Source organism: Esox lucius, chromosome 12 (assembly GCF_011004845.1).
Source record: "Esox lucius isolate fEsoLuc1 chromosome 12, fEsoLuc1.pri, whole genome shotgun sequence".
NCBI lineage: Eukaryota > Metazoa > Chordata > Actinopteri > Esociformes > Esocidae > Esox > Esox lucius.
Genome location: NC_047580.1, coordinates 20,496,424 through 20,521,236, shown reverse-complemented (window position 1 = coordinate 20,521,236; position 24,813 = coordinate 20,496,424). Strand labels below are relative to the sequence as shown.

The window sequence follows — 24,813 nt, the reverse complement described above, 5'->3', positions numbered from 1 at the left end:
CAACCTTTGGCATCAGAATTCAGAGGAAGAGGCGGAGCATTCCAGCTGAAGCGTTCTCTCTCCGGGACTTCCTTCTTAAACAAGTATACTGCCTCCTACTGGATACATCTCTCAGAAAAAAACTGGGAAGTGGAATCCGATAAGGCAACGCATTGTTATTGAGCCTGATGTCTATGTTTATTTGTCTGATGTTTATATGTTTTTGACGTGACAAAAACTAAATATGTCTTAAATGTTGAATTGCCAATTATGCTTATTTCTTATAAAACGATAAGAAGCATTTGTAAAAGTTTTTTTTTTTTTTTTTTTTAAATGAAGTGGCCCATTACTTAATTCAAATAACGAGTGTGTCCCGAAATGAGAAGCTGTGTTTATTAAAACCCTAACCACTCTGTGGAAATCACCCTCTAAGTTTTGTCAGCAACATGTGACCATGGAGGGCACTCCAAGCAAGTGTGTAGTGGATAGGGGTTGGTTTGAGTTTCACAGGTAGACTAGACTTATTAGTTCTAGTGGCCAAGAAAATAATATATAGATTATAGGCATAGGCCATAAACCCGAAACTCTATCACCAATTATAGTTTAGATATTTTGGATGCCATGCCAAAACTAATATCATACAGCCATATGGAACTGAAGTGTTCTCAATGTTTCAAGGGGTGGAATGAGGAAAGGGGGTTACAAATCATTTTCCATCCATCCATCTTCTTCCGCTTATCCGGGGCTGGGTCGCGGGGGCAGCAGTCTAAGCAGAGATGCCCAGACTTCCCTCTTCCTAGACACTTCCTCTGGCACTTCCGGGGGGACACCGAGGCGTTCCCAGGCCAGCCGGGAGACATAGTCCCTCCAGCGTGTCCTAGGTCTTCCCCGGGGTCTCCTCCCGGTGGGACGGGACCGGAACACCTTCCCGGGAAGGCGTCCAGGAGGCATCCGGAACAGATGCCCAAGCCACCTCAGCTGACCCCTCTCGATGTGGAGGAGCAGGGGCTCTACTCTGAGCTCCTCCCGGGTGACTGAGCTTTTCACCCTATCTCTAAGGGATCACCCAGCCACCCTGCGGAGAAAGCTCATTTCGGCTGCCTGTAACCGGGATCTTGTCCTTTCGGTCATGACCCAAAGCTCATGACCATAGGTGAGAGTAGGGACGTAGATTGACCGGTAATTCGAGAGCTTCGCCTTTCGGCTCAGCTCTTTCTTCACCACGACAGACCGATACATCGACCCCATAGTTGCCCCGATCCGTCTGTCAATCTCCCGTTCCATCCTTCCCTCACTCGTGAACAAGACCCCTAGATACTTACTCCTCCACTTGAGGCAGGAACTCTCCACCAACCTGAAGTGGGCAAGCCACCCTTTTCCGACTGAGGATCATGGCCTCGGATTTGGAGGTACTGATTTTCATCCCAACCGCTTCACACTCGGCTGCAAATCGTCCCAGTGCATGCTGAAGGTCCTGGTTTGTAGGGGCCAACACAACGACATCACCCGCAAAGAGCAGAGACGAAATTGTGTGGTCCCCAAACCTGACACCCTCCGGCCCCTGGCTGCGCCTAGAAATTCTGTCCATAAAAATTACGAACAGAACCGGCGACAAAGGGCAGCCTTGCCGGAGTCCAACATGCACTGGGAACAAGTCTGACTTACTGCCGGCAATGCGAACCAAGCTCCTGCTTCGGTCGTACAGGGACCTGACAGCCCTTAGCAAAGGACCCATGACCCCATACTCCCGAAGCACCCTCCACAGGATGCTGCGAGGGACACAGTCGAATGCCTTCTCCAAATCCACAAAACACATGTGGATTGTTTGGGCAAACTCCCATGAACCCTCCAGCACCCTGTAGAGGGTATAGAGCTGGTTCAGTGTTCCACGGCCCGGACGAAAACCACACTGTTCCTCCTGAATCCGAGGTTCTACTATCGGCCGTATTCTCCTCTCCAGTACCCTGGCATAGACTTTCCCGGGGAGGCTGAGAAGTGTGATCCCCCTGTAGTTGGAACACACCCTCCAGTCCCCCTTCTTAAAAAGAGGGACCACCACCCCGGTCTGCCATCCCAGAGGCACTGTCCCCGACCGCCACGCGATGCTGCAGAGGCGTGTCAACCAAGACAGCCCCACAACATCCAGAGACTTGAGGTACTCAGGGCGGATCTCATCCACCCCCGGTGCCTTGCCACCGAGGAGTTTCTTGACTACCTCAGTGACTTCAGCCCGGGTGATGGACAAGTCCACCTCTGAGCCCTCAGCCTCTGCTTCCTCAATGGAAGACGTGACGACGGGATTGAGGAGATCCTTGAAGTACTCCTTCCACCGCCCGACGACATCCTCAGTTGAGGTCAACAGCTGCCCACCTCCACTGTAAACAGCGTTGGTAGGGCACTGTTTCCCTCTCCTGAGGCGCCCAATGGTTTTCCAGAATCTCTTCGAGGCCAGCCGATAGTCCTTCTCCATGGCCTCACCGAACTCCTCCCAGGCCCGGGTTTTTGCCTCCACAACCACCCGGGCTGCAGTCCAATTGGCCTGCCGGTACCCGTCAGCTGCCTCAGGAGTCCCACAAGCCAACCAGGCCTGATAGGACTCCTTCAGCTTGACAGCATCCCTTACTTCCGGTGTCCACCACCGGGTTCGGGGATTGCTGCCTCGACAGGCACCGGAGACCTTACGGCCACAGCTCCGAGCGGCCGCTTCGACAATGGAGGTGGAGAACATGGTCCACTCGGACTCAATGTCTCCAGCCTCCCTCGGGATCCAGTCGAAGCTCTGCTGGAGGTGGGAGTTAAAGATCTATCTGACAGGAGACTCGGCCAGACGTTCCCAGCAGACCCTTACAGTACGCTTGGATCTGCCGAGTCTGTCCAGCTTCCTCCCCCGCCATCGGATCCAACTCACCACCAGGTGGTGATCAGTTGACAGCTCTGCCCCTCTCTTCACCCAAGTGTCCAAGACATACGGCCACAGGTCAGATGAAACGACAACAAAGTCGATCATCGACCTATGGGCTAGGGTGTCCTGGTGCCACGTGCACTGATGGACATCCTTATGCTTGAACATCGTGTTCGTTATGGACAAACTGTGACTAGCACAGAAGTCCAATAACTTAACACTGCTTGGGTTCAGATCAGGGGGGCCGTTCCTCCCAATCACGGCCCTCCAGGTGTCACTGTCGTTGCCCACGTGGACGTTGAAGTCCCCCAGTAGAACGATAGAGTCCCCAGTCAGAGCACTTTCCAGCACCCCTCCCAGAGACTCCAAGAAGGTCGGGTACTCTGTACTGCCGTTCGGCCCGTAGGCACAAACAACAGTGAGAGACCTATCCCCGACCCGTAGGCGCAGGGAAACAACCCTCTCGTTCACCGGGGTAAACTCAAACACATGGCGGCAGAGCTGGGGGGCTATAAGCAAACCCACACCAGCCCGCCGCCTCTCACCATGGGCAACTCCAGAGTAGTGAAGAGTCCATTCTCTCTCAAGGAGTGTGGTTCCAGAGCCCAAGCCGTGCGTAGAGGTGATCCCGATCTCGAAAATAATCATTTTCTTTTAGTAGCATAGTCCAGTGGTGTAGTTGGGACTCAGCCTAGGCATTTACTGGCCCAATTTAACCCAGCTATCTAGCTAGGTGTAACAGAAGCTATATGCCAAATGATAACTGATATGTGACTTTCTCTATCAAAATCAATCACTGGTTGTAATTCTGTCAAATATTGCTGCTATTTAAATTAAATGATAATTCACTAGAAAAACATGTTTTCAAGCTAATCCAATTATTGTAGTTGGATTGTCAAATTCAAAGTGTAAAAATACCTTGATATTCTCAGATATTCGCTAAGAAAATATTACTTTGAAAGTCATTGTCTAACATACTGGGTGTGTACCGACAAACACCAAAGTGTTCTTTCACATTCAACCGACAAGCTTGATAGCTAACTAAGTGTATTGCTTGACTCCCACACAATTTTATTTAGACACATTAACCAGCACTAGCTAGCTCACTGTCCTCTTCAACTTTTGAATGAATAGCAAAAAAGCTACAATTTATGCCATATAACTGAAATTATGTTATCTACAGCAGTACTTGGGGATCAACATGGAGAATGTTTAGCTACATTGCTGCACTGAAAACCAACAACAATGTAATTCAGGGTGATTGTCTCTAAACAGCTGATCAGGGTAGCTACCTCCATTATAAATACCAAGCTCAGTTTGGCAAGTTGATACATAGGTTTTACATCATTTTGAAACTTATAACAACTCTAAATATGTTTCTGAGTGAATGTGATGATAGAGCAAGTCAAATAGCTATGATATATAGCTAATAGTTGACATGTCAAATTCCCTGGGTTCTTCAGAATCAGATTCTTCTGAAAACACTGATCCACCTGAGGCTTCTCACATGAGCCAGTACCTTGAATAGTTATTGCAGTAATTACACTCATGGCAGACGAGGACTGCAGGCACAGTTCAGATTTAGAAATAATATTGAAGTGATATTTCCCCAAAGCACTACTATGTACAAATTCTTAATGTTAGCAACAATACATGTGTGTCAAAAAACATAAGATCTATAAGCACAATCTACAACAAGCAAATTTGATTCTCATGGTAGAATCTCCTTCCTCAGAACTGGGCTATTCATAAAATACCATCATTTCCTGAATTCGTAAAAAAAATGTAGAAACCGCCTCCATAAGAAAATAGCAACCAGAGAATAAGACACTTGTTATTCTTGAAACAACTACTTGGATCATGCCCATGGTGTGTCCTGTGCCTGAGTATTTACAAGTAAACATAGAAAAGTGTTCTTTCACAATTTGTTTTCTTGTTGTCAGGAATTCACCCATTAGAAACAACAACACATCCTCATTCATCTCATTTTACACCATATCAACAAACAATAACGTTAAGTAACATTAACAAATTAACCTACCCTGGTTCAAACATTTATGGTTCAATATCATCATGTAAGATGACTTTCAAAAATGTATCCTTCAAATCATTAAGACAAGCCATTATGTTGCATATTGTAAAGTTAACTAGCTATCACTCAATACAATTTATTTATAAAGCCCTTTTTACAACAGCAGTTGTCACAAAGTGCTTTACAGAGACACCCGGCCTTAAACCCCAAGGAGCAAACAACAGTAGTGTTGAATTTCAGATGTTCAAAACCTGTAGTGTTGAAATGATGTTTAAAACCTGTGGAAGAGAGGCGTCAGTAGTATGGCACAGCTGGAAGTAATGCCCTCAAGAGTCGTAGACTTTTAGGAAGAGGAAACATTTTGACACCTTGAAATGTATCAGTGTATCTGTCGATAGGAATATCGCTGAAATACATCCGATGACTATCAATCAAGGAGTACTGGGACTACTCATAACATTTTCTCGTAGCTCAATTGGTATAATGTGGATTTAGTCAAATAAATCAAAACATTAAGACATTTACTATTCAGACCTCGCTCGCTGTTCAATCCACACTGTGATGTAATACTGTGGGATGTTTGGTGCCCAAAAAACATTCCTTGCTCTTTCTGGCCTAGAAATCTTTCAAGCAGGATAGGGTCCCCCCCACCCAGGCTGGTTCTTATTGAGCATTGTAGACATGCTTCTCTGTTCTGAATACATTTAATTCAACCTTTCCCACTGTCTGACTAACATATTTTCTGTATTAACAGACATGTATTCGTTTTTTGTAATTGATTTTAAAGAGCTACTGTAAAATATGGAGTTCTTTAATTTACTGGATTTAGTGGGCTTCCACTGGTCCAGCAGCCATTATTAAAGTCAATGTCATTAGGAACTTTACCCAGTAGCAGGATCTATTATTCAGGCTCTGCCAGGAGGCTGAAATGTATCCGCAATGGATCATACTGAAAGTCAATGACCCCAAACACACATAAACATTTCCAATTCAGCTAAACCAACAGCTGAGCATTCAATCAAATTGGATAGGTGGGAGTACACAGTACATGGACTCTACAAACTTGAGTAGCTTGAAAGATGCCTTGTTGGAAGGTACCGTCATTGGTGTATAGAGTAGACAAGGGCTGAGGGATTGAGTCAGTAATTAAACTTCTCTTTCAATAAGTTACACAATTATTGACTAAAGATTGCATATCTGCACTGTAGAAACTATAAATAGTGGGAAGGGTGCTTGTGTGTTCCATGTGCATTTTCCCTGTAACGGCAGATAAAAAAAACAAATTGCAGACAGGACAGTTAAGATTTAAATTAAATATGCATGTCATAGTCAATCATAATTATAGCCAACGTTTTTGCCTTGACAATGGTGATTTCATGAAAGGAGTTGGGGTAGATTGGTTGGTTGGATTAAGTGGACTCAGCCAGTCACTAGTAGATAAACAGTTATGTTATTCTGTATCTGTCTGCAATTTATCATGGCTCGCTGGTTTAGCTTTCAAGATTGCTGACGAACTACTTCATTTGTGTATAGAGAAACCTTACACAGTTGTTAAAGAAAAGTCTTACTGTGAACATGTGTAGTGAAATAAGTAAATTAGACACAAAGAAAAAAGTTCCTTCAAATGTAGGATATCATTATTATTAGAATTGTTCTATCAGATTAGGAGATGGCATGTTGCCTACAATATGGGCACCCCTGAGGCTGATTGAAATCATGGCCAAACCATCCAATGTAATATTAACCCATTAATTAATTTGAAAATTACCTTCCAAGTCACTGCTACAAATTATTGTGAGAATTACAACGCAGAAATATTCATGCTTAACACAGATTTCAATCAGGAAAGATTTTTCCTGACGTGTAGAATCCAAAACATTTCTCAACACGGAGTTATTTTCACAGTTTCCCCCCACAAAGACTAAGTATCTTCTGTTGGCAGGAAATAGAACAAATGTCAACATGCACAACATTTACATTGTTTGCCTGTCAACCATGGATGTGTTATTGCCAACACAAGAATCTTGTTTGACTGAAAGCAAAAATGTAAAAAAATCATATTAAGGTAAATGAGATGACAATTCTAGCATATAATATCCAAATCCATCTCACAAAAAAAAATGCTAGAAGCAACACACAAATGAGTGTTGCTCTAATTTCTGTACACTTCTGCTTTTAATAAAAAAAAAACATGTAAACTAAGTATATTAAATACTTCAACTAATAGAGTAAAATATACATCATATCTCAGTAAAACAACTACATTTACTACAGAACAGAAAAGCAAAAGTGGTATGACTGATACCGTCATGCCCTAGTATATGCTGTATAAATATTTTTAACATCCCATTTTCTACATTACATATTATAAACCAGGTACTTGGAATCCTGATTGGCTGATACCCGTGATGTATGACCCTATACCACAAGTATGACATCACATCACTTTTTACAGTGGTAATTACATTGGTAACTGGTTTATAATTAGCATAATAAGGAATCTCAAGAGTTTGTGGTATATTGCCAATAAGCGACAGCTAAGTGCTGTGGCTCTGCAATGTATAGTTAGTAGCAACATCTCTCAGCCGTGGTACTATATATTGTCCATACACCACACCCCCTTGTGCCATAATGCTTAACTGTACATGTTTAACATACAGTGCAAAATCCACCAGCATGTCACAAACTACTGCTACCACCTGAAGAGTTTCTAGAATTTAGAAAACTCATCCCAGATGAGGATTAAAAAGCTTTGCTAAATCTCTGCAAATTAACATTTATTATGATTTAGTAAACTTGTGATTACAAATCTCACTGTCGTTTTCCCACACATGGAGGGAAATAGTCATAAAATATGACTAATTACTCAACGCACTGTGACTTGGGGTGTCATGGCACACCAGACATAATCAGTTCTTCCCTATACTCAAGTGACACTTCTTCCCTAAGCCTGACTTTCACACTCCATCTCTTCTCCTTCGGTCACAGCCTTCTCTTTCCCCTGTGGCTGGAGGTCAGCTTGGGCCACTGCATCTCCCCCCCCTTCCTCCTCCAGAATTACCACATCCCCCTCACCCCCCTCCGCCTCCCCCTCCTCTGCCTCACGGGTGTGGAAGACAAGTTCCCCTCCCTGGATGACCTGCTCGGAGGTGGGTTGCCAAGTTGACGCAACGACGTCCCCCCCGACAGTGGGAGCTGTAGAAGCCGTCGCGGTATACTGCTGGTAGAAATCAGAGTCAGACTGGAACATGACCAGTGCCTGGGCCGTGTGGATTCGCACATGTTGGGCCAGTGAACTGGCGTCCAGGAACTTGTCGCCGCACGAATCACACGCGTACAAGATCTGAGTGTTTGGGTCTAGGTAAGAGACAAAAATATGGATGATGAGGATGTATGTGTATCAGAAAGTTATTAATTAAAACCAGTGGTTCCCAAACATTTATCATCCCAACAAAAATTATATCTGGTTTCATACTGAAAATCCTGCAACACTATCTACTTATAGCAGTAACATTCCTCCAAGTAATTAGTTGTGATTCTGAATTTCTTATGCATACCTATCAATGACTAGAGTTTGATTGTTTCTATAGAAATACAAAATAAAAGGTGGTCCTGGAAGAATTCTAAGGTTGAATATTTTATAAAGCGTCATGATTAGTGCCTTTTGGTGTTCAAATTAGTTTCCTAAGATGAGTGGCTGCTAACTGTCAGAGGCTGAAAGATGAGTCTAGAAAGATCACTGGGAAGTTAACAATATTGCCCAGGTTGTCCTTCAAATCAAAATGCAGCCCAATAGAACAGTTAACAATAAAGACTTGTTTTGAGGAATTGTGCTCGACCAAGTGCTATATTTACAAACCCGATTCCAAAAAAGTTGGGACACTGTACAAATTGTGAGTAAAAAAGGAATGGAATAATTGACAAATCTCATAAACTTATATTTGTATATGTAAGGGTCAAGGCCGGAAAACCATACTGGATGCACGTGATCTTCGGGCCCTCCGACGGCACTGCATCACATACAGGAATGATACTGTAATGAAAATCACAACACGGGCTCAGGAATACTTCCAGAAAACATTGTCGGTGAACACAATCCATCGTGCCATTCGCCGTTGCCGGCTAAAACTCTATAGGTCAAAAAAGAAGCCATATCTAAACAGGATCCAGAAGCTCAGGCGTATTCTCTGGGCAAAGTGTGGCAAAGTGGAAAAGTGTTCAGACAAATCAAAATTTGAAGTTCATTTTGGAAAACTGGGACGCCATGTCATCCGGACTAAAGAGGACAAGGACAACCCAAGTTGTTATCAGCGCTCAGTTCAGAAGCCTGCATCTCTGATGGTATGGGGTTGCATGAGTGCGTGTGGCATGGGCAGCCTACACATCTGGAAAGGCACCATCAATGCTGACAGTTATATCCAAGTTCTAGAACAACATATGCTCCCATCCAGACGTCGTCTCTTTCAGGGAAGACCTTGCATTTTCCAACATGACAATGCCAGACCACATACTGCATCAATTACAATGTCATGGCTGCATAGAAGGAGGATCCGGGTACTGAAATGGCCAGCCTGCAGTCCAGATCTTTCACACATAGAAAACATTTGGCACATCATAAAGAGGAAGGTGCGACAAAGAAAACCTAAGACAGTTGAGCAACCAGAAACCTGTATTAGACAAGAATGGGACAACATTCCTATTCATAAACTTGAGCAACATGTCTCCTCAGTCCCCAGACGTTTGCAGTCTGAAGAGGGGATGCCACACAGTGGTAAACATGGCCTTGTCCCAACTACTTTGAGATGTGTTGATGCCATGAAATTTTTCCCTTAAAGTGATACATTTTCTCAGTTCAAACATTTGTTATGTCATCTATGTTGTATTCTGAATAAAATATTGAAATTTGAAACTTCCACATCATTGCATTCTGATTTTATTCACAATTGTACAGTGTCCCAACTTTTTTGGAATCGGGTTAGTACATATTTACAACTTTTATTCAGAAACCTTGACATTTTCTTTTGCTAAAGACTACAATTCTTATTTGTGCTTATTAATGACCCATTTTAGATTTGACTGCATTTTTTCATTTGGTCCAAGGTAGCTCTCAGATTTGATGGTTTGTTATGTAAAGTAAAATGGTTGAATGTGCAACCCTGTTTCCTAAAAAGTTGGGACGCTGTGTAAAATACAAATAAAAACAGAATGCAATGATGTGCAAATCATTTAAACCCTATTTTTATTTGAAAATAATACAAAGACAACATACCAAATGTTGAACCAGAGAAAGGGTATTGCTTTTGGAAAAATTGAATGTTATTCATAAATGGTTGCACTATTTGCCTCACACAGTCTTTCAGAGTGGTGAACCCCCCCGTATCTTTAATTCTGAAAGACTCGTCCTCTATGGGATGCTTTTTTTTATGCCCAATCATGTTACTGATCTGTTGCCGATTCACCTAATTAGTTGTGAGATGTTCCACCAGGTTTGTTTTTTTGTATTACACAACTTTTACAGTCTTATTTTGACCCTGTCCCAGCTTTTTTGAAATGTGTTGCTGGCATCAAATTCCAAGTGGGCATAGATTTTTCAAGAAACAATAACATTATTCAGATTCAACATTTGATATGTTGTCTTTGTACTATTTTACAGCAAATTTTTACACAAAATTAAGAAACCACTGCACCTTTTCCTTTCCTTTCCAAAAGTTGAAAAGGAAAGTTTCGAGTGAGGAACAGAAGCGTTCAATTTGCAGTGGTCTCTTAATTTTAACCCTTGTGTTCCTCATTCAAAACCTTCCTATCCAACTTTTTTGGAAAGGAAAGAAAAAGATGCAGTGGTCTCTTAAGTTTTTACAGAGATGTATATTAAATATAGGTTTAAATGATTTGCACATCTTTACATTCTGTTTTTATTTCCATTTTACACAGCGTCCCAACTTTCTTCAGAACGGGGTTGTAGGCTGAGCAGCCCCCAATGATCCGATCATCAACATTTCCCAATTAGAACTTAACAATTACTGTTGTGAGACACCAATTAGGTTGACAGCGAAATCTGAGGGCTGAAAATGTATAATTTAACCTGTAATCAAATGACCAATGTTCACTGCAACCGCTTATTATAGAGACCTTTAAATATTTTAGTTGCAACTTTTCATTTCCACTTCGACGCTTCAAACCCGACCACTGGGGGTGCACTCTGGGAAAGACAGGCAAAAGCAATTCAAAGCAGCGTGGCCAGTCTTACCCGCTTTCTGCACCTTCTCTACTGCTTTTGTGATCTCTGCTTTCAGAGCCTCGGTCTCATCCACAGACCCCGGCGCAGCAACAGGCACCACTGGAAACAGACCCAGTGACAAAACATAGATGTCATTTATTATTCTGTCCAGTTCCGTTTTACTTTCACACAGCCACATATCCACTGAACACAGCCTTCATCCTAACCCTCTGAATTATATTACCCAGCATGTCGCCTGTCTGACCTGTCAGCTGGGCCACGGCGCTGCCGGCCAAAGCTTCTGTTGCCAGGGTGACAATGTCCTCGGTGGTGACTGTGACGATGTTGATCTCATTTTCATCCATCTCGGAGGCTGACCCGCCGTGGAAACCGTTGCCCTCATCCTCACTGTCTCCTCCGGCCACCACCAGGCGCTTCATCCCAGCCTTACCCTGGTGGACAGTCTTAACGTGCGAGCGCAGGTTGTCGACACGGTTGAACCCACGGCCACACTTGTCACACAAGAAGGGCTTCTCTCCTAGGTTATGCAGGGATAAAATAGTAAAAAGGGATGATGATTTGAAGGGTTAATAGAGAATAATGCAGTTGATGCTATACCGCAGGGGTAGCAGGTTGGAGCGGTACTAAAACTACAGCATTGTTTATATCACTGGAAATATTTTAAAAAGGTACCTTGAAATCAAAACTGTCTATATTACCTATCAATCTATTTTATATAGAATATACACGATACACCCTAAGAGCATTTTTACTATGTTCGTTTTATCTAGATGAACAAGACTTTGCGTTTTTTGGTGTAAACTGGAAAAATCGCATTTGTAGCACGCTACCTTCCAGAGTTTTGGCAGTACACTTTCCTGACAGATACTCCCCACAGTTACTGAGGTGTAAAGAAGATGTCCCACTCATTGTGTATCGGAGGGGAGTGAGGGGTGACATTTGAAGTCTGGTTATGCTGGGACAATTGCTATAGTCAAAACACATTCTTACACCCTTTTAATAAGGAAATCTTTGGAGTAAGGAGTCTGCCATCAGCAATGCTCCAACAGAACAAATGTAATCTTAATAAGGTTTCAATTTGCCTTACAGTCAAGCAGGACTATGCCTGGTTGCTGTCCCGAGGGGCCCCAAACATCATGCTGTGTCGAGCACATTCAAAGGTGTGAAGGCTAAATAAAACTGCGGTATGAAGAAAATGAGTGTGAGGATTTGCCTGTTGTGTTGAAGTTCATTGGTTTCACATCCAAGGACGTGTACACCAATGGTTTGTTGTTCTGTATGGGTTATGGTTCCAATGTCAAAGGTGTGTTTTAGGTGTCTGAGTGGCTAAACACATCAAAAGGATTAGCAAGAAGTATTTATATTATCATTGAAATAATACATTTGTCTGCATTCTCTGAGTAAAATCGTCACTGAATTTGGTCAGATCTTGTCATGATTTAAGAACCTCATACTAACTAAAAATGCAAGGTTTGTGACATGGGACTAGCTCTCTGACTAGACCAGGACAGACATGTTATGGTTTATTAAAACAATCTTATTACAAATTATGAATCTGAAAAATAAGAAAAACACCATACAGAATACAAAGGAATATACAACAGGATCAACATGAAATAAGACTAAATATAGTGAGACATGTTCGACAGACTCAGCAAGTGTATTGACCACATAACAGCTTGTTTCCTTGGTTTTTGAAGGAGTGAAGTGTTAAGAAAGTGTCAACCTTGAAGGTCTTTTCAAATTCGCTCCTGTTATTCCCTGCTCCGAGAGAATCTGAAGGATTCCTGACAGTAGTTCTTCCTACCCGTGTGAATGATGATATGCTTGGAGAGATCGCCGACATTGACAAACGCCTTGTTGCAGATGTGGCACTTGTGCGGCCGGATGTTGTCATGGTGACGGATGTGATTGGCCAACTGGCTGGACTGGACAAACCTGGAGATGGAGAGAGGACATCAATATGAAAAGGCCTCTACATTATATCAGTAGGATTACACTGTGTGTGTGTCTGGGTGGGTGTGTGAGAGAGAGAGAATTTCTACCTTTTGCCACAGCGGTCGCAGACATAGGGCTTCTCACCGGTGTGTTGGCGAACATGAGCAATGAGTGAACTGGCCTGGGTGAACCCCTTACCACAGATCAGACACAGACAGGGTTTCTCCCCTGTAGGACAGACACGCACAAACACACTACATTATTGTCTATGGTCCACTGTACAGGCATTCCATTCAGGCTACACAGTGCAATGTAAGACATCACGTCAGCACAGTCATTTGAATCCGTTTCCAACGCCGTTACCTGTGTGTATGCGCTCGTGTCTCTGCAGTGCTCCAGGATCGGCAAAAGCTCTCTGGCAGTGCATACAGATATAGGGCTTCTCCCCACTGTGCACGCGCAAATGTCTTTTCAAGTTCCCTAGGATTAAGAGGAGTGACTGGTTATAGCAACACAGATAGACTTGAACCTTTATTAATGTCTCCATGCACAGACCACACCTTTAATAAATGACAATTTAGGTTTGGTAAATATGAAGTTAGTAACATCAAAAAAGGTTGGATGTTAGGTGATTGTGGAAGGAAAGCATGACAGAAGGAGACGTCAGAGGTGTCCCAAAATGAGGTACTCTCAATGTTATGTTAGCAAGACAAAAAGTCTTCACTGACCACAAATTATGGAGGGCACTGTTTAAATAAGATAATGTAGGGATGAGTAGTAAATTAGTTGATTAGCAAGAGGGGAGAGTTAGTAAATTGTTTGAGAAGGAGATAAATTGTTTCGGGGTCGTACTTCTTCACCAACACCCATTCTCTCTAATATTTATTTGAATACAAGGCCAGAATTACACCATTTGTGCCTAGTCTGATGTTACCTGAAGTGGTGAACTGTTTGCCACACTCTTTGCACTTCAAAGGGCCATCTGTGATGTGGATCTTCAGGTGAGCCTTAAGATTTCCGGTCTGTCCAAGTAAGATCCAGGTTAGATTACAATTCAACATTTCAACACGGGGAGAGACAGGAACTATACACAGGACAATACAAAAGAAAATCCAGAAAGGCCTCCACAATTTTTACATGTAGGTCAAACTGTCCTTACGATCCCCAATGCAGACGGGTTGACCATGCATGCACGTGCTTGGCTTAGCGCTCAAGAAATCGCCCTAACCTGGTTGAAGCGCTTGTCGCAATGTGGACACCGGTGGCCCTTGTCGGCGTCATGGGTCTCCAGGTGGCGCATCTTGGCGGTGGGGTCTGAGAAGGCCCGGCCACAGTAGTCACAGTGATACGGCTTCTCGCCGCTGTGCACCAGCATGTGGCGCTTCAAATTGCCTGACGTGGTGAAGAGCTTGCCACAGTCCTTGCAGCTGTATCGGGCCTCACCGGTGTGCCGTTTCCGGTGTAAGTTAAGCAGGCTGATCTGCCGGTAGCTCTTTCCACACGAGGAGCAGCAGTAGGGTTTCAGTGGGCTATGGGGGGGGGGGAGAGAAAGAGAGAGAAAAACATTCCATAAGTGGGTTTAGTGAATGCCATTTAAAGGCGTTCAGATGGCATCATGGATACCGTAATTGATGATAATTTCTTGATAATGATTACAGGATGCTATGATTACGAGTTGAATGTTGATTTCAGGAGGCATATGAGAGAACACATCCAAATGTACTTTTCTAAACCAGTTTTGTCAGGATATTCAAGGTCCCTCTCCTTGATTTCTCCCTTGGAAACAAATCAGACATGCGGGGGACATCAACCAAGCCCCGGAAAAGTGGCATTAGTTCTGCATTGGACCCATGAGACAGAACGACAGTGGTATTGATACTGACCTGTGTGTTTTCTCATGAGCCTTGCAGGCAGCAGGGTCTGAGAAAGCTTTATGGCAGTCACGGCAGCTGAAGGGTTTCTCTCCCGTATGAATGCGGATATGTCTTTTGAAGTTCCCTGTGTGGGTGAACTTCTTTCCGCAGTCCTAGCAAATACATGCCAACATAATGAGTTAGATATGCTCTGCCTTGCATGAATATAAGATAAGGATATAAGATAAACACAGGACTTTGGCCAATTGTAAAACTTTGAATTTCTCCAAATAAAAGAAAGCTGGAGCAATGAAACTCACACATAAAATTCCCATTTAGGTTATCTCCTTGTTATAGAGAATGCAGCCAAATCTGTCACATTTTTAGATCCACTTCAGACAAGGACTTGTTTTTTGTGTAGGCTTTTCCTGATTCAGCATTTTGATACCTGTGTGAATCTTGTCAGGAAAAGGAGACGTTTGTCAACATTTTGCATAAACTACATCAATATAAGAGAAGATAAAAGTCACCTTGTCCTACAGATATTTATACAGTAATCAAAATGCCGAGGTAGTGAAAGCCAACACAAAACAGACCTCATTCAAAGTAATGAATGGTGAAATAGCTCGTTTTGTTTTATAGGGATTATGATGTGATGATTATTTCAGTTTATTAGCACATTTATTTTTAGGGAACATTTTTCTATATCATACTGGCCTACAATGGGTGGTCTCTAAATGTATTATGTTTTGTATCTGTTCTGATTATTAATGTCCCATATAATGTCATTTAATGTGTTTTCGAATCCCAGGAGGCATAACTGATGCTTTTACAGTAGCTAATAGAAATACTGATAAAGTATTAAGATAAGATAAAAGTAACACACTAACAGCAGCACAAATACACACTAACAGCAGCATAAAAACACACACTAACAGCAGCATAAAAACACACACTCAGACACACACTAACAGCAGCACAAACACACACACACACACACTAACAGCAGCACAAACACACACACACACACACACACACACACACACACACACACACACTAACAGCAGCACAAACACACACACACACACACACTAACAGCAGCACAAACACACACACACTAACAGCAGCACAAACACACACACACACACACACACACACTAACAGCAGCACAAAGCACAAACACACACACACTAACAGCAGCACAAAGCACAAACACACACACACTAACAGCAGCACAAACACACACACACTAACAGCAGCACAAACACACACACACTAACAGCAGCACAAACACACACACACTAACAGCAGCACAAACACACACACGGTTCTCACCCCACACTTGTGCGTTACAGAGCCATAGGACCGTGACTCGGTGCGGTCGGTCACGGCACCTGGCCCCAGCTGACCCCTGTCCTCTCCGCTGCCTGTGTCCTGACCATCTTCTCCATCGTCCTCATCTTTTTCATCCTCTTCACACTCTCCCTCCTCTTCCTCCTCCTCCTCCTCCTCCTCTTCCCCTTTCATCTCACGCCCTTCAACTTCTGTTTTTTCTTCTTCATTTCCATTCTTTGGTGGGCTGCTCCCCTCATCAGAGTCATTATCTACGAAGAGGAGTTGTAACCATCTGACACTGCAGTCCACAACAATCAAGCCTTTCTTCTTCTTCTCACTGATCCAAAATGACTGGATCGGACAGGGGTTTCCAAACTTATGAGCATTTTGATATTTGCACAATTCTTTCCTATGTCTAATACTTCAACAGATTTATAATATTGCATTTGAGGGAAGGTTTGAAAAGCACCAAAGAATATCACACAATAATACTATATATTACCCACTAAGCACAATATTTCAAAAATAAATACATCAATAATTTCCACATCTTGTGCTAATAGAATATTTTGTGAAGAAAACAACATGTCCATGTTCTGGTTTTGAAGGAAACTGACAGATTTCTAAGAAGAAAACAAACTGCTCTTTTTAATACAACCACATTTCACTGAGGATTACTGGCATAACCGTGGTTCTTTTCATAAAATGGCATTCTTGTTTTTTTTGCACAATCCCATTTTTCTAGCCAACTATGGATGAAAAGGTATATACACTCACCTAAAGGATTATTAGGAACACCTGTTCAATTTCTCATTAATGCAATTATCTAATCAACCAATCACATGGCAGTTGCTTCAATGCATTTAGGGGTGTGGTCCTGGTCAAGACAATCTCCTGAACTCCAAACTGAATGTCAGAATGGGAAAGAAAGGTGATTTAAGCAATTCTGAGCGTGGCATGGTTGTTGGTGCCAGACGGGCAGGTCTGAGTATTTCACAATCTGCTCAGTTACTGGGATTTTCACGCACAACCATTTCTAGGGTTTACAAAGAATGGTGTGAAAAGGGAAAAACATCCAGTATGCGGCAGTCCTGTGGGCGAAAATGCCTAGTTGATGCTAGAGGTCAGAGGAGAATGGGCCGACTGATTCAAGCTGATAGAAGAGCAACTTTGACTGAAATAACCACTCGTTACAACCGAGGTATGCAGCAAACATTTGTGAAGCCACAACACGCACAACCTTGAGGCGGATGGGCTACAACAGTAGAAGACCCCACTGGGTACCACTCATCTTCACTACTAATAGGGAAAAGAGGCTACAATTTGCACGAGCTCACCAAAATTGGACAGTTGAAGACTGGAAGAATGTTGCCTGGTCTGATGAGTCTCGATTTCTGTTGAGACATTCAGATGGTAGAGTCAGAATTTGGCATAAACAGAATGAGAACATGGATCCATCATGCCTTGTTACCACTGTGCAGGCTGGTGGTGGTGGTGTAATGGTGTGGGGGATGTTTTCTTGGCACACTTTAGGCCCTTTAGTGCCAATTGGGCATCGTTTAAATGCCACGGCCTACCTGAGCATTGTTTCTGACCATGTCCATCCCTTTATGACCATCCTCTGATGGCTACTTCCAGCAGGATAATGCACCATGTCACAAAGCTTGAATCATTTCAAATTGGTTTCTTGAACATGACAATGCGTTCACTGTACTGAAATGGCCCCCACAGTCACCAGATCTCAACCCAATAGAGCATCTTTGGGATGTGGTGGAACGGGAGCTTCGTGTCCTGGATGTGCATCCCACAAATCTCCATCAACTGGAAGATGCTATCCTATCAATATGGGTCAACATTTCTAAAGAATGCTTTCAGCACCTTGTTGAATCAATTCCATGTAGAATTAAGGCAGTTCTGAAGGCGAAAGGGGGTCAAACACAGTATTAGTATGGTGTTCCCAATAATCCTTTAGGTGAGTGTATATTGGTAGTAGCAAACCATTTTAAACAGAAGAATACATCAAGTTGCAATTTTAACCATCCATTAAGTGATATTTGTAACATAGGCCTTACAGCTATGTTGCCATATTGCAGCCAGAGTCGCATAGAGAGAACACACTTGACTGCGTATGAGGCAGTGATCATTTAAAAAGGCACCATTATGTGTAGCACATTTATAAGGCAAGTGAGTATTCTGATCATATTATTATTTCTATTCACATTTTCCCACTCCAAACCAGATAAACTTGAATGCTCATTGGACTGAATCATTTTCAGGTGATATGCATTTGTACAATGAGGGAGGGTGTGGCAGCAATGAATAATACCTTATATCAAGGTGTGCATAATTATTAGGTAGCTTCATGACCTCAGGTAAAATGGGCCAAAAAATAGATTTAAGTGACACTGAAAAATCATAAATTGTAATGCCTTTCAGACAGATGCACACTTGAAATGGCTAAATTATTGAGGCGTGACCACCAGACACTCAAACGTTTTGTTGCGAATAGTTTTTGGATCTTTTCGGGTAGAAAAGGTCCAAAAAGGTCAAACTCAACTCCCATACCTACTGCTAGTATCTGGAAGATACTTTCTTCAAGCAGTGGTACAGGAAGAAGTCCTCAGCATTCAAGAAGGCCATGTTCTTTATGCAGGACAATGCTCCATCACAAGTACTCCACTGCTTGGCTAGCAAGCAAGGGCCTCAAAGAGGCCTGAATAATGACCTGGCCCCCTTCCCTACCTGACTTAAATCCTATTGAGAACTTGTGGACCCTTCACAAACGTGAGATTTACAGTCAGGGAAGACAATACACCTCTTTGAACAGCATTTGGGAGGATGTGGTTGCTGCTTCTGCAAAAGTTGATTGTGAACAGATCAAGAAACTGACAGACTCCATGGATGGAAGGCTTATGGCAGTTATTGAAAAGAAAGGTGGCTATATCGGTCACTGAATATTTTTGAAAGGCCAGAAATTTAATTTAATTTTCATTTTGTGTTACTTATTTGTTGCATTTAAATTTTTTTTTTGAATAAACAAGTTGGAGTTGGAGAAATTATTTTAGTAATTTAGTTGCCTAATAATTCTGCACACTAATTGTTGCCTAATAATTGTGCACATTTATGTATTCGCCTGAGAAAGATTTAAAAAAAAAATCCTTTGTTAAACATTCAGGTTTGAGGTTCAATTATATTTTGGATTGACTGAGAGCATTGTGTTTATTCAACAATAAAATAAATCTTGAGGAATACGATTTGCCTAATAATTGTGCACACAGTGAAATTGAAATTAGCCAGAGTTTCATATCTGGACAGCCTCTCCCTAGTGGTGGTTACCAGAGATTGATACTGGGTGATTTTTTTTAGAATTGCCCAGTACCAGCTATAGCCAATGTTTGCAATGATGATAAATGTATGCTGTCTGTCTTTATTGGTTTTGGTAGATATAAAAGATCCACCACAAAGGTTTAGGACCTTGGAGAGGGCTCTCTGGGAGAAAGCATGTGTGGTGAGCAAGGCAGGGAAATGGAAGCTTTGAGAGGCAGCCCAACCCTTCTGCACCTGCCTCTTGTCAAGGCTGATTGGGGCAGCTACATAAAGAGGAAAAGCCACCCAAAGGTGAGAGAAAACTAACTGTGTATGCTTTGTGTCTATAGTCCACAGACACTAGAGGAAGGGCTAATGGAGCTTCATCGCCGGCTGAGCCCGTAAAGGGGAAACGCCAGCTAGAATCCCCAGAAGCAGTGTCCGTGCCTCCGTTGAGCTCCCGTTTTTGTTTTAAGCTACTCAGTCTACTTGTGTTCTGTTTAATAAAACTCCCTTGGGCCAGAACGTTGACCCGTCTTGTGTTGGCTGCTTTGCCACGCTACACTATCTACTTAAGCAGAACCTAGCAGATTTATAGTCTGGAGAGTTAAAGAGCTGAGAAAAGCCACCTGCTCAGCCAAACCAAAACATTTATAATCTATCCAGTCATGGCAGACTAGTGACTACACATAGAAAAGAAGGAAGGTCAGTCCAGTTGTGTATTTACCCTGTGAGATGTGGCATCGTGAAGCTCTCCTTGTCCTTCTTCTCCTGGTGCCCATGTAAGACCTACCAGCTTCAGATCTGATTGGAAACCCTTTGACAATAAAATACGTCTTTAACAGCACAGAAATGTCAAACACACAGAAATATAATCAATGAAAAATATGAATAAAAAACATTTACTGACTGGGCGTGTAGTCCACATCCGAGGGGTCATCCTGAAACTCAGCCACATCTTTAGTGACCATCTGCACTTCCATCTCCTCTTTTTCCACCGCGGCTTTTCTTGATATAGCATGGGTGGAGGTTTTGGGGGGTCTTCCTCTCCCCGAGGTCTGTGTGGGGGTTTGGTCTGGGGTCTTACTGTTGACTCGTCGATCATCTGGGGTGGTCTTCTTCGGGTCCTCTTGAATGCTCTTGGACCCCAAGTCTTCTGCTGAGGTATTTGGAATTGCCCCGTTAGGCGACGTTGTCTTTGATGGCTCCTTCTCGATGTCCTGCTGTCCTTCCTCAATCTTGTCTTTACGTTTAGGAAGACACCACGGGAGAGAAATACATGAAAATAAAAATCTGCTCAAGAAAACTTGTGAGCTAGCTTCAGCTATCAAAATGGTGACATAACATAATTGGTGTATGTGGTATTTCTGTGTATTAATAACCACTGTTTGTGTCTCAATGTGTACTGTACTCACGGTCAGTGAAGTCTTGTGTTGTCTGGGACGATGAAGAGACGGCAAGAGACTGGTAGGCAGAGCAAGCATTGACTATTTCCTGCATCTGAAGGAACGTGGCCACTGCCACCACATCCTCCACATTCTGTGAACTCAAACTCAGCTTGGCCGTGTACATGAACTCAAGGACTTGGCCCAGACCTGCCGAACCCACACACACATGACAACCCAAGCATGACGTTCAACATGGTTACAGATAGCACATTTTCAAACATGGATTTTAGGTGGTTACAGAAAACACATTGGAGGTACCCTCTAATGGCAAAATCTTAACTATATACCGTGGGAATGTCCCATGTACCTGCTGCGTTGCTGATGTCCAGGTGCACCACATCCTTCTGGTCCAAGAAAAGGGTGCGAAAATAGGCGCTACAGGCAGCCAGCACGGCCTTGTGGGCCTTGAAGTCCACCCCATCCACCACAAAGGTACAATCACATAGCAGGCCCAGCTGGCGCTGGTGGTTAAGCTGCTCCAAAACCTTTACACTGTGCCATGGAAAGTCCATCTTGGAGTCAGTGACTTGGAAAGCTGTTCGTGCAGCAGTCTGTGAATTGAAGGATTGGGGAATGATCTTCAATTGCCAGGTACAGTCACACAAAGAAAGTATCACTTCCTATTCTTTCATGGCATATATCAGTAGCAATGTAATTTTCCACCCCAACTACGCCTTAGCTGTTCTGATCAATAGTGCTGTACTGAATGACCAGTTGAAGAAAAGAGGGGACCGCAGATTAGTTGTTTAAGTACCACCACGCAAGTAACGAGTCACAACATTTCAGGCATTGGAGCAAGAGGGGACGGGAAGTTGCTGTGTTCCCACAAAACACATAACTCATACCTTGCTACAGAAGTCCTTTTTGATCTTCTTGAACATGGCCACAATCTAGATTCAATAGCTGGACTCCATTCGCAAAGTCAGACCCAAACCACTTGCCATAGCAACATTCCCTCAGGGAAATCACCATCAGAATGGTTTGCAGTTAATTTATAGGTGACCCAAAACTTTTGAACAGCAGCGTACATCTCTCACAAATACAAGTAACATCTCTGAAAAGTCAAGTAATACTCTCAAGGTTTACATACAAGTCATATACAATCAGATCATGCCTGACGTACCACTCTGGAGGATTACATACATCAGATACCCGTTTTTGAAATAGTTACACAATTTCTCCCACAATTATGTGCATGTTGCTATAACAAAATGTACACTGTTCAATGCATGGCGGTTTTATGCATACTTTTACCGGGGGGGGGGGCTTTAACCCATAGCTTTTAGCCCAGGGACCCACAGACCAGGCACAGAACCCCTCAAAACATATATTTTTTATTTCATGTCTTATTCCTTTCTCAGTTCATGGAATACAAGGCCTAGCATTAACCAAAGCAGTTACAAGCAACACAAAAATAAATCCTCCAATAAATGTTTCAGCAGCAGATTGTTACATTTACACAGAGGTTATTTCCCTGATAGCACTATAACTTGCATTACCCAAAACAGTTAAGAGCAACACAGAAATAAAAATCCTTCAATAACATTTTTAAAATGGGCAAGGGGGACAAGTGTCTCAAGTTTAAGATTGGTCAATAAGTCATTCCATAAGGCGCATAATTGGAAAAGGCAGCCATACCCAATTCTGTGGAGATTTCAAGGGCCTCAAGTGTACTCCAGGCATGAGATCAGGTTATATGAGTTATTTTTCTAATGTTGATGTTATTTCTAAGTGATGATGAATAAGAAAGTAGTTTATTTATAAGTGCTTTAAAGAGAGCATGTTGTTCTCATCTCAAGGACAGCAAATTAGTTTTTATCACAATTTGATATAAACTATAGTGGTGAGTTCTGTAGCTAGCACCCATAATAAACTTAAGAGCGCAGTGATAGGTAAGTGTGGATGACATAGCATGCATATAGATAATATCCCCATAATCTAGAACCTACATAGAGGTAGCTTGCACAGTTTGTTTTCTATTTGTGGAGGACAAAAATGTCCCTTTTGTATAGAGGAAACCTAGCTTGATATTTAGCCTTTTACAGATTTATCATCCATCAATGTCCCTAAGTATTTATATGCAGACATTTCATTAATTCAAGTGCCATCTAAACATAAGGGCAAGTGTATTTTCAACCAGCATTTTGGACCTTTTGAAAATAAAACATTAAAAAGGTATGTATTCATCAATTCTCCCACACTTCTTTTCTCGTCTTCAGATAAAACTATGCTTACTGAGTAAACCTGAGTAAATTAAACAAAGGTTTATTTGTAACCTATTTTCCTAAAAATAATGAATAACAATAATATTTGGTCAATGTCTGTTTAGATTAACCATTCAGTTTCTACAAGTTAACGTTTTGTATGCCTTATTTGTCGTATAAGACATAATTGGTCAAATCATTGCTCGTTAAAATCAGCTACACTAAATGACAGTGTTCAAAATGCACACAGGCGTGACAATAAATTCTAGGAGGTGAGGGTGTAGATTTAGGGGATGTCTACTTTGCGTCCAGGGAGGGTCAAAAGAGCAAGGATATGAATCAGGAAGTATGACTCTTCCGAAGGGTATTACAAAATGTTATTAGAAACGTTGCTTTACTTTACAAATATCTGCAATATTCCACTCAAAGAGAAACAAGCACATGCCTATAGTACACCTCCTTAAATGTACGTTATAGTCCTTTACGCGACAGAATGGGTATAGAAAAAAAAGTTCTGGAATTCATTTAAAACGACAAACTATTTGATAATGTTGTTTTGGGTTGACGATGCAGCGGATTGATTACGAATCCTTTATCCTTCTAACTTCGCTATCCGGGATTAATTTAGCGTGCCTAGACTTGCATGTTTTTTGCCAAACAAAATGGCGTTTGGTAAAAGAAAATCTTTCTGGTGATCCGTGGAACCTCGTGAACTTTAAGCATGCCATATTTTAAAATATCTGCTGTAAAATTACCTGTCTGAAAATGCTGAGTTATCCGGTCGAAACGCTTGTTATTGTGTTGTTTGGTAATAATTTCCACCAGCCGTTTATTATTTTCAATCGAGTTTTTCGGTGATCGATCTAGCTCCAAAGACTCGATTCAGCGCCATCTTCTACTCTCTGATCGATTGATAATGGCCGGGGTGGATGGTTTACAAAATGCGCACGCGCAGTCTTTAGGATGCTCCTTTACGGACACGACTGGTGCTCAAATTGATGACGTATTTGGTGGAGCTGAAAATCTATTGCGAGCGGGGCAGAGCCGAGTGGATGTGAACCCGGTGTGACCGTTTATAGCCGTTCCTATAATATGACGACCGAGAGCAGCGGATGATTGGTGTGTCGCTTTTCGTCATAAAATGAACCCACCAGATACAGTCACAGAACTGAGACATCCCACTCGAAGACCCGCCCAATTCGTCCAGACGGGTTCTCTCCGGTGTCATTTTTGCCCAGAACCCAAAGATGGGGTTTTGTCTCAAAAAGCGAGCCTGCATATTTAGAACAATAAGCAAACAGTGGCCACACCAGGATAAGAAACGTTACTCAGTTTAACGCTAGTTAATGGTGTTTAACAAAATATTCAAACTTGGCGTGATGTTAATGAGTGAAAATAATATAATGCGAAGAGGGTACACTAATGCCTGGCATGTGTGCAGTTTGGTGGCGTAGTGGTTAATGACAACTACCCGGGTTCGATTCTCAAGAGGCCGGCCAAGATGCACACACTTTATTGCGGCCTGGCTGAACTAGGCTTGCCTGTTATTATTTAATCAGTAAAAAACCTCAGTTCAAA

General features: G+C 42.5%; 1 protein-coding gene across 3 annotated transcripts; it reads right to left on the bottom strand.

The window, feature by feature from the left end:
- Positions 1-4,731: 4,731 nt before the first annotated feature.
- zbtb17 (zinc finger and BTB domain containing 17) lies at positions 4,732-24,261 on the bottom strand. 3 transcript variants are annotated; one of them, XM_013136521.4, is made up of 16 exons: positions 23,991-24,261; positions 21,339-21,582; positions 20,999-21,178; positions 20,494-20,826; positions 20,311-20,400; positions 17,615-17,671; positions 16,278-16,546; positions 14,973-15,115; positions 14,318-14,618; positions 14,024-14,111; positions 13,453-13,569; positions 13,197-13,317; positions 12,959-13,089; positions 11,375-11,668; positions 11,161-11,250; positions 4,732-8,270 (listed from the first exon to the last, which is right to left on the bottom strand). In XM_013136521.4, the coding sequence occupies exons 2-16, from the start codon at positions 21,541-21,543 to the stop codon at positions 7,858-7,860; spliced, it is 2,832 nt and encodes a 943-aa protein (XP_012991975.1). In that variant the 5' UTR covers positions 21,544-21,582; positions 23,991-24,261; the 3' UTR covers positions 4,732-7,857. The 3 variants fall into 3 exon arrangements, with proteins under 3 accessions (XP_012991975.1, XP_012991976.1, XP_012991977.1); XM_013136522.4 differs by having other exon boundaries at positions 11,396-11,668; XM_013136523.4 differs by lacking the exon at positions 17,615-17,671.
- Positions 24,262-24,813: the final 552 nt, after the last annotated feature.

Bases quoted from the DNA above. Each gene is read 5' to 3' on its own strand.
- zbtb17 (XM_013136521.4), bottom strand. From the start codon at position 21,543: ATGGACTTTCCATGGCACAGTGTAAAGGTTTTGGAGCAGCTTAACCAC. The intron at 17,672-20,310 runs GTAAATACACAA...ATGTCTCAACAG, and splicing joins ACGATGCCACATCTCACAGG to AAATCGAGACTCATCAGACC. The intron at 13,090-13,196 runs GTAGAAATTCTC...CTCCATCTCCAG, and splicing joins TGCGACCGCTGTGGCAAAAG to GTTTGTCCAGTCCAGCCAGT.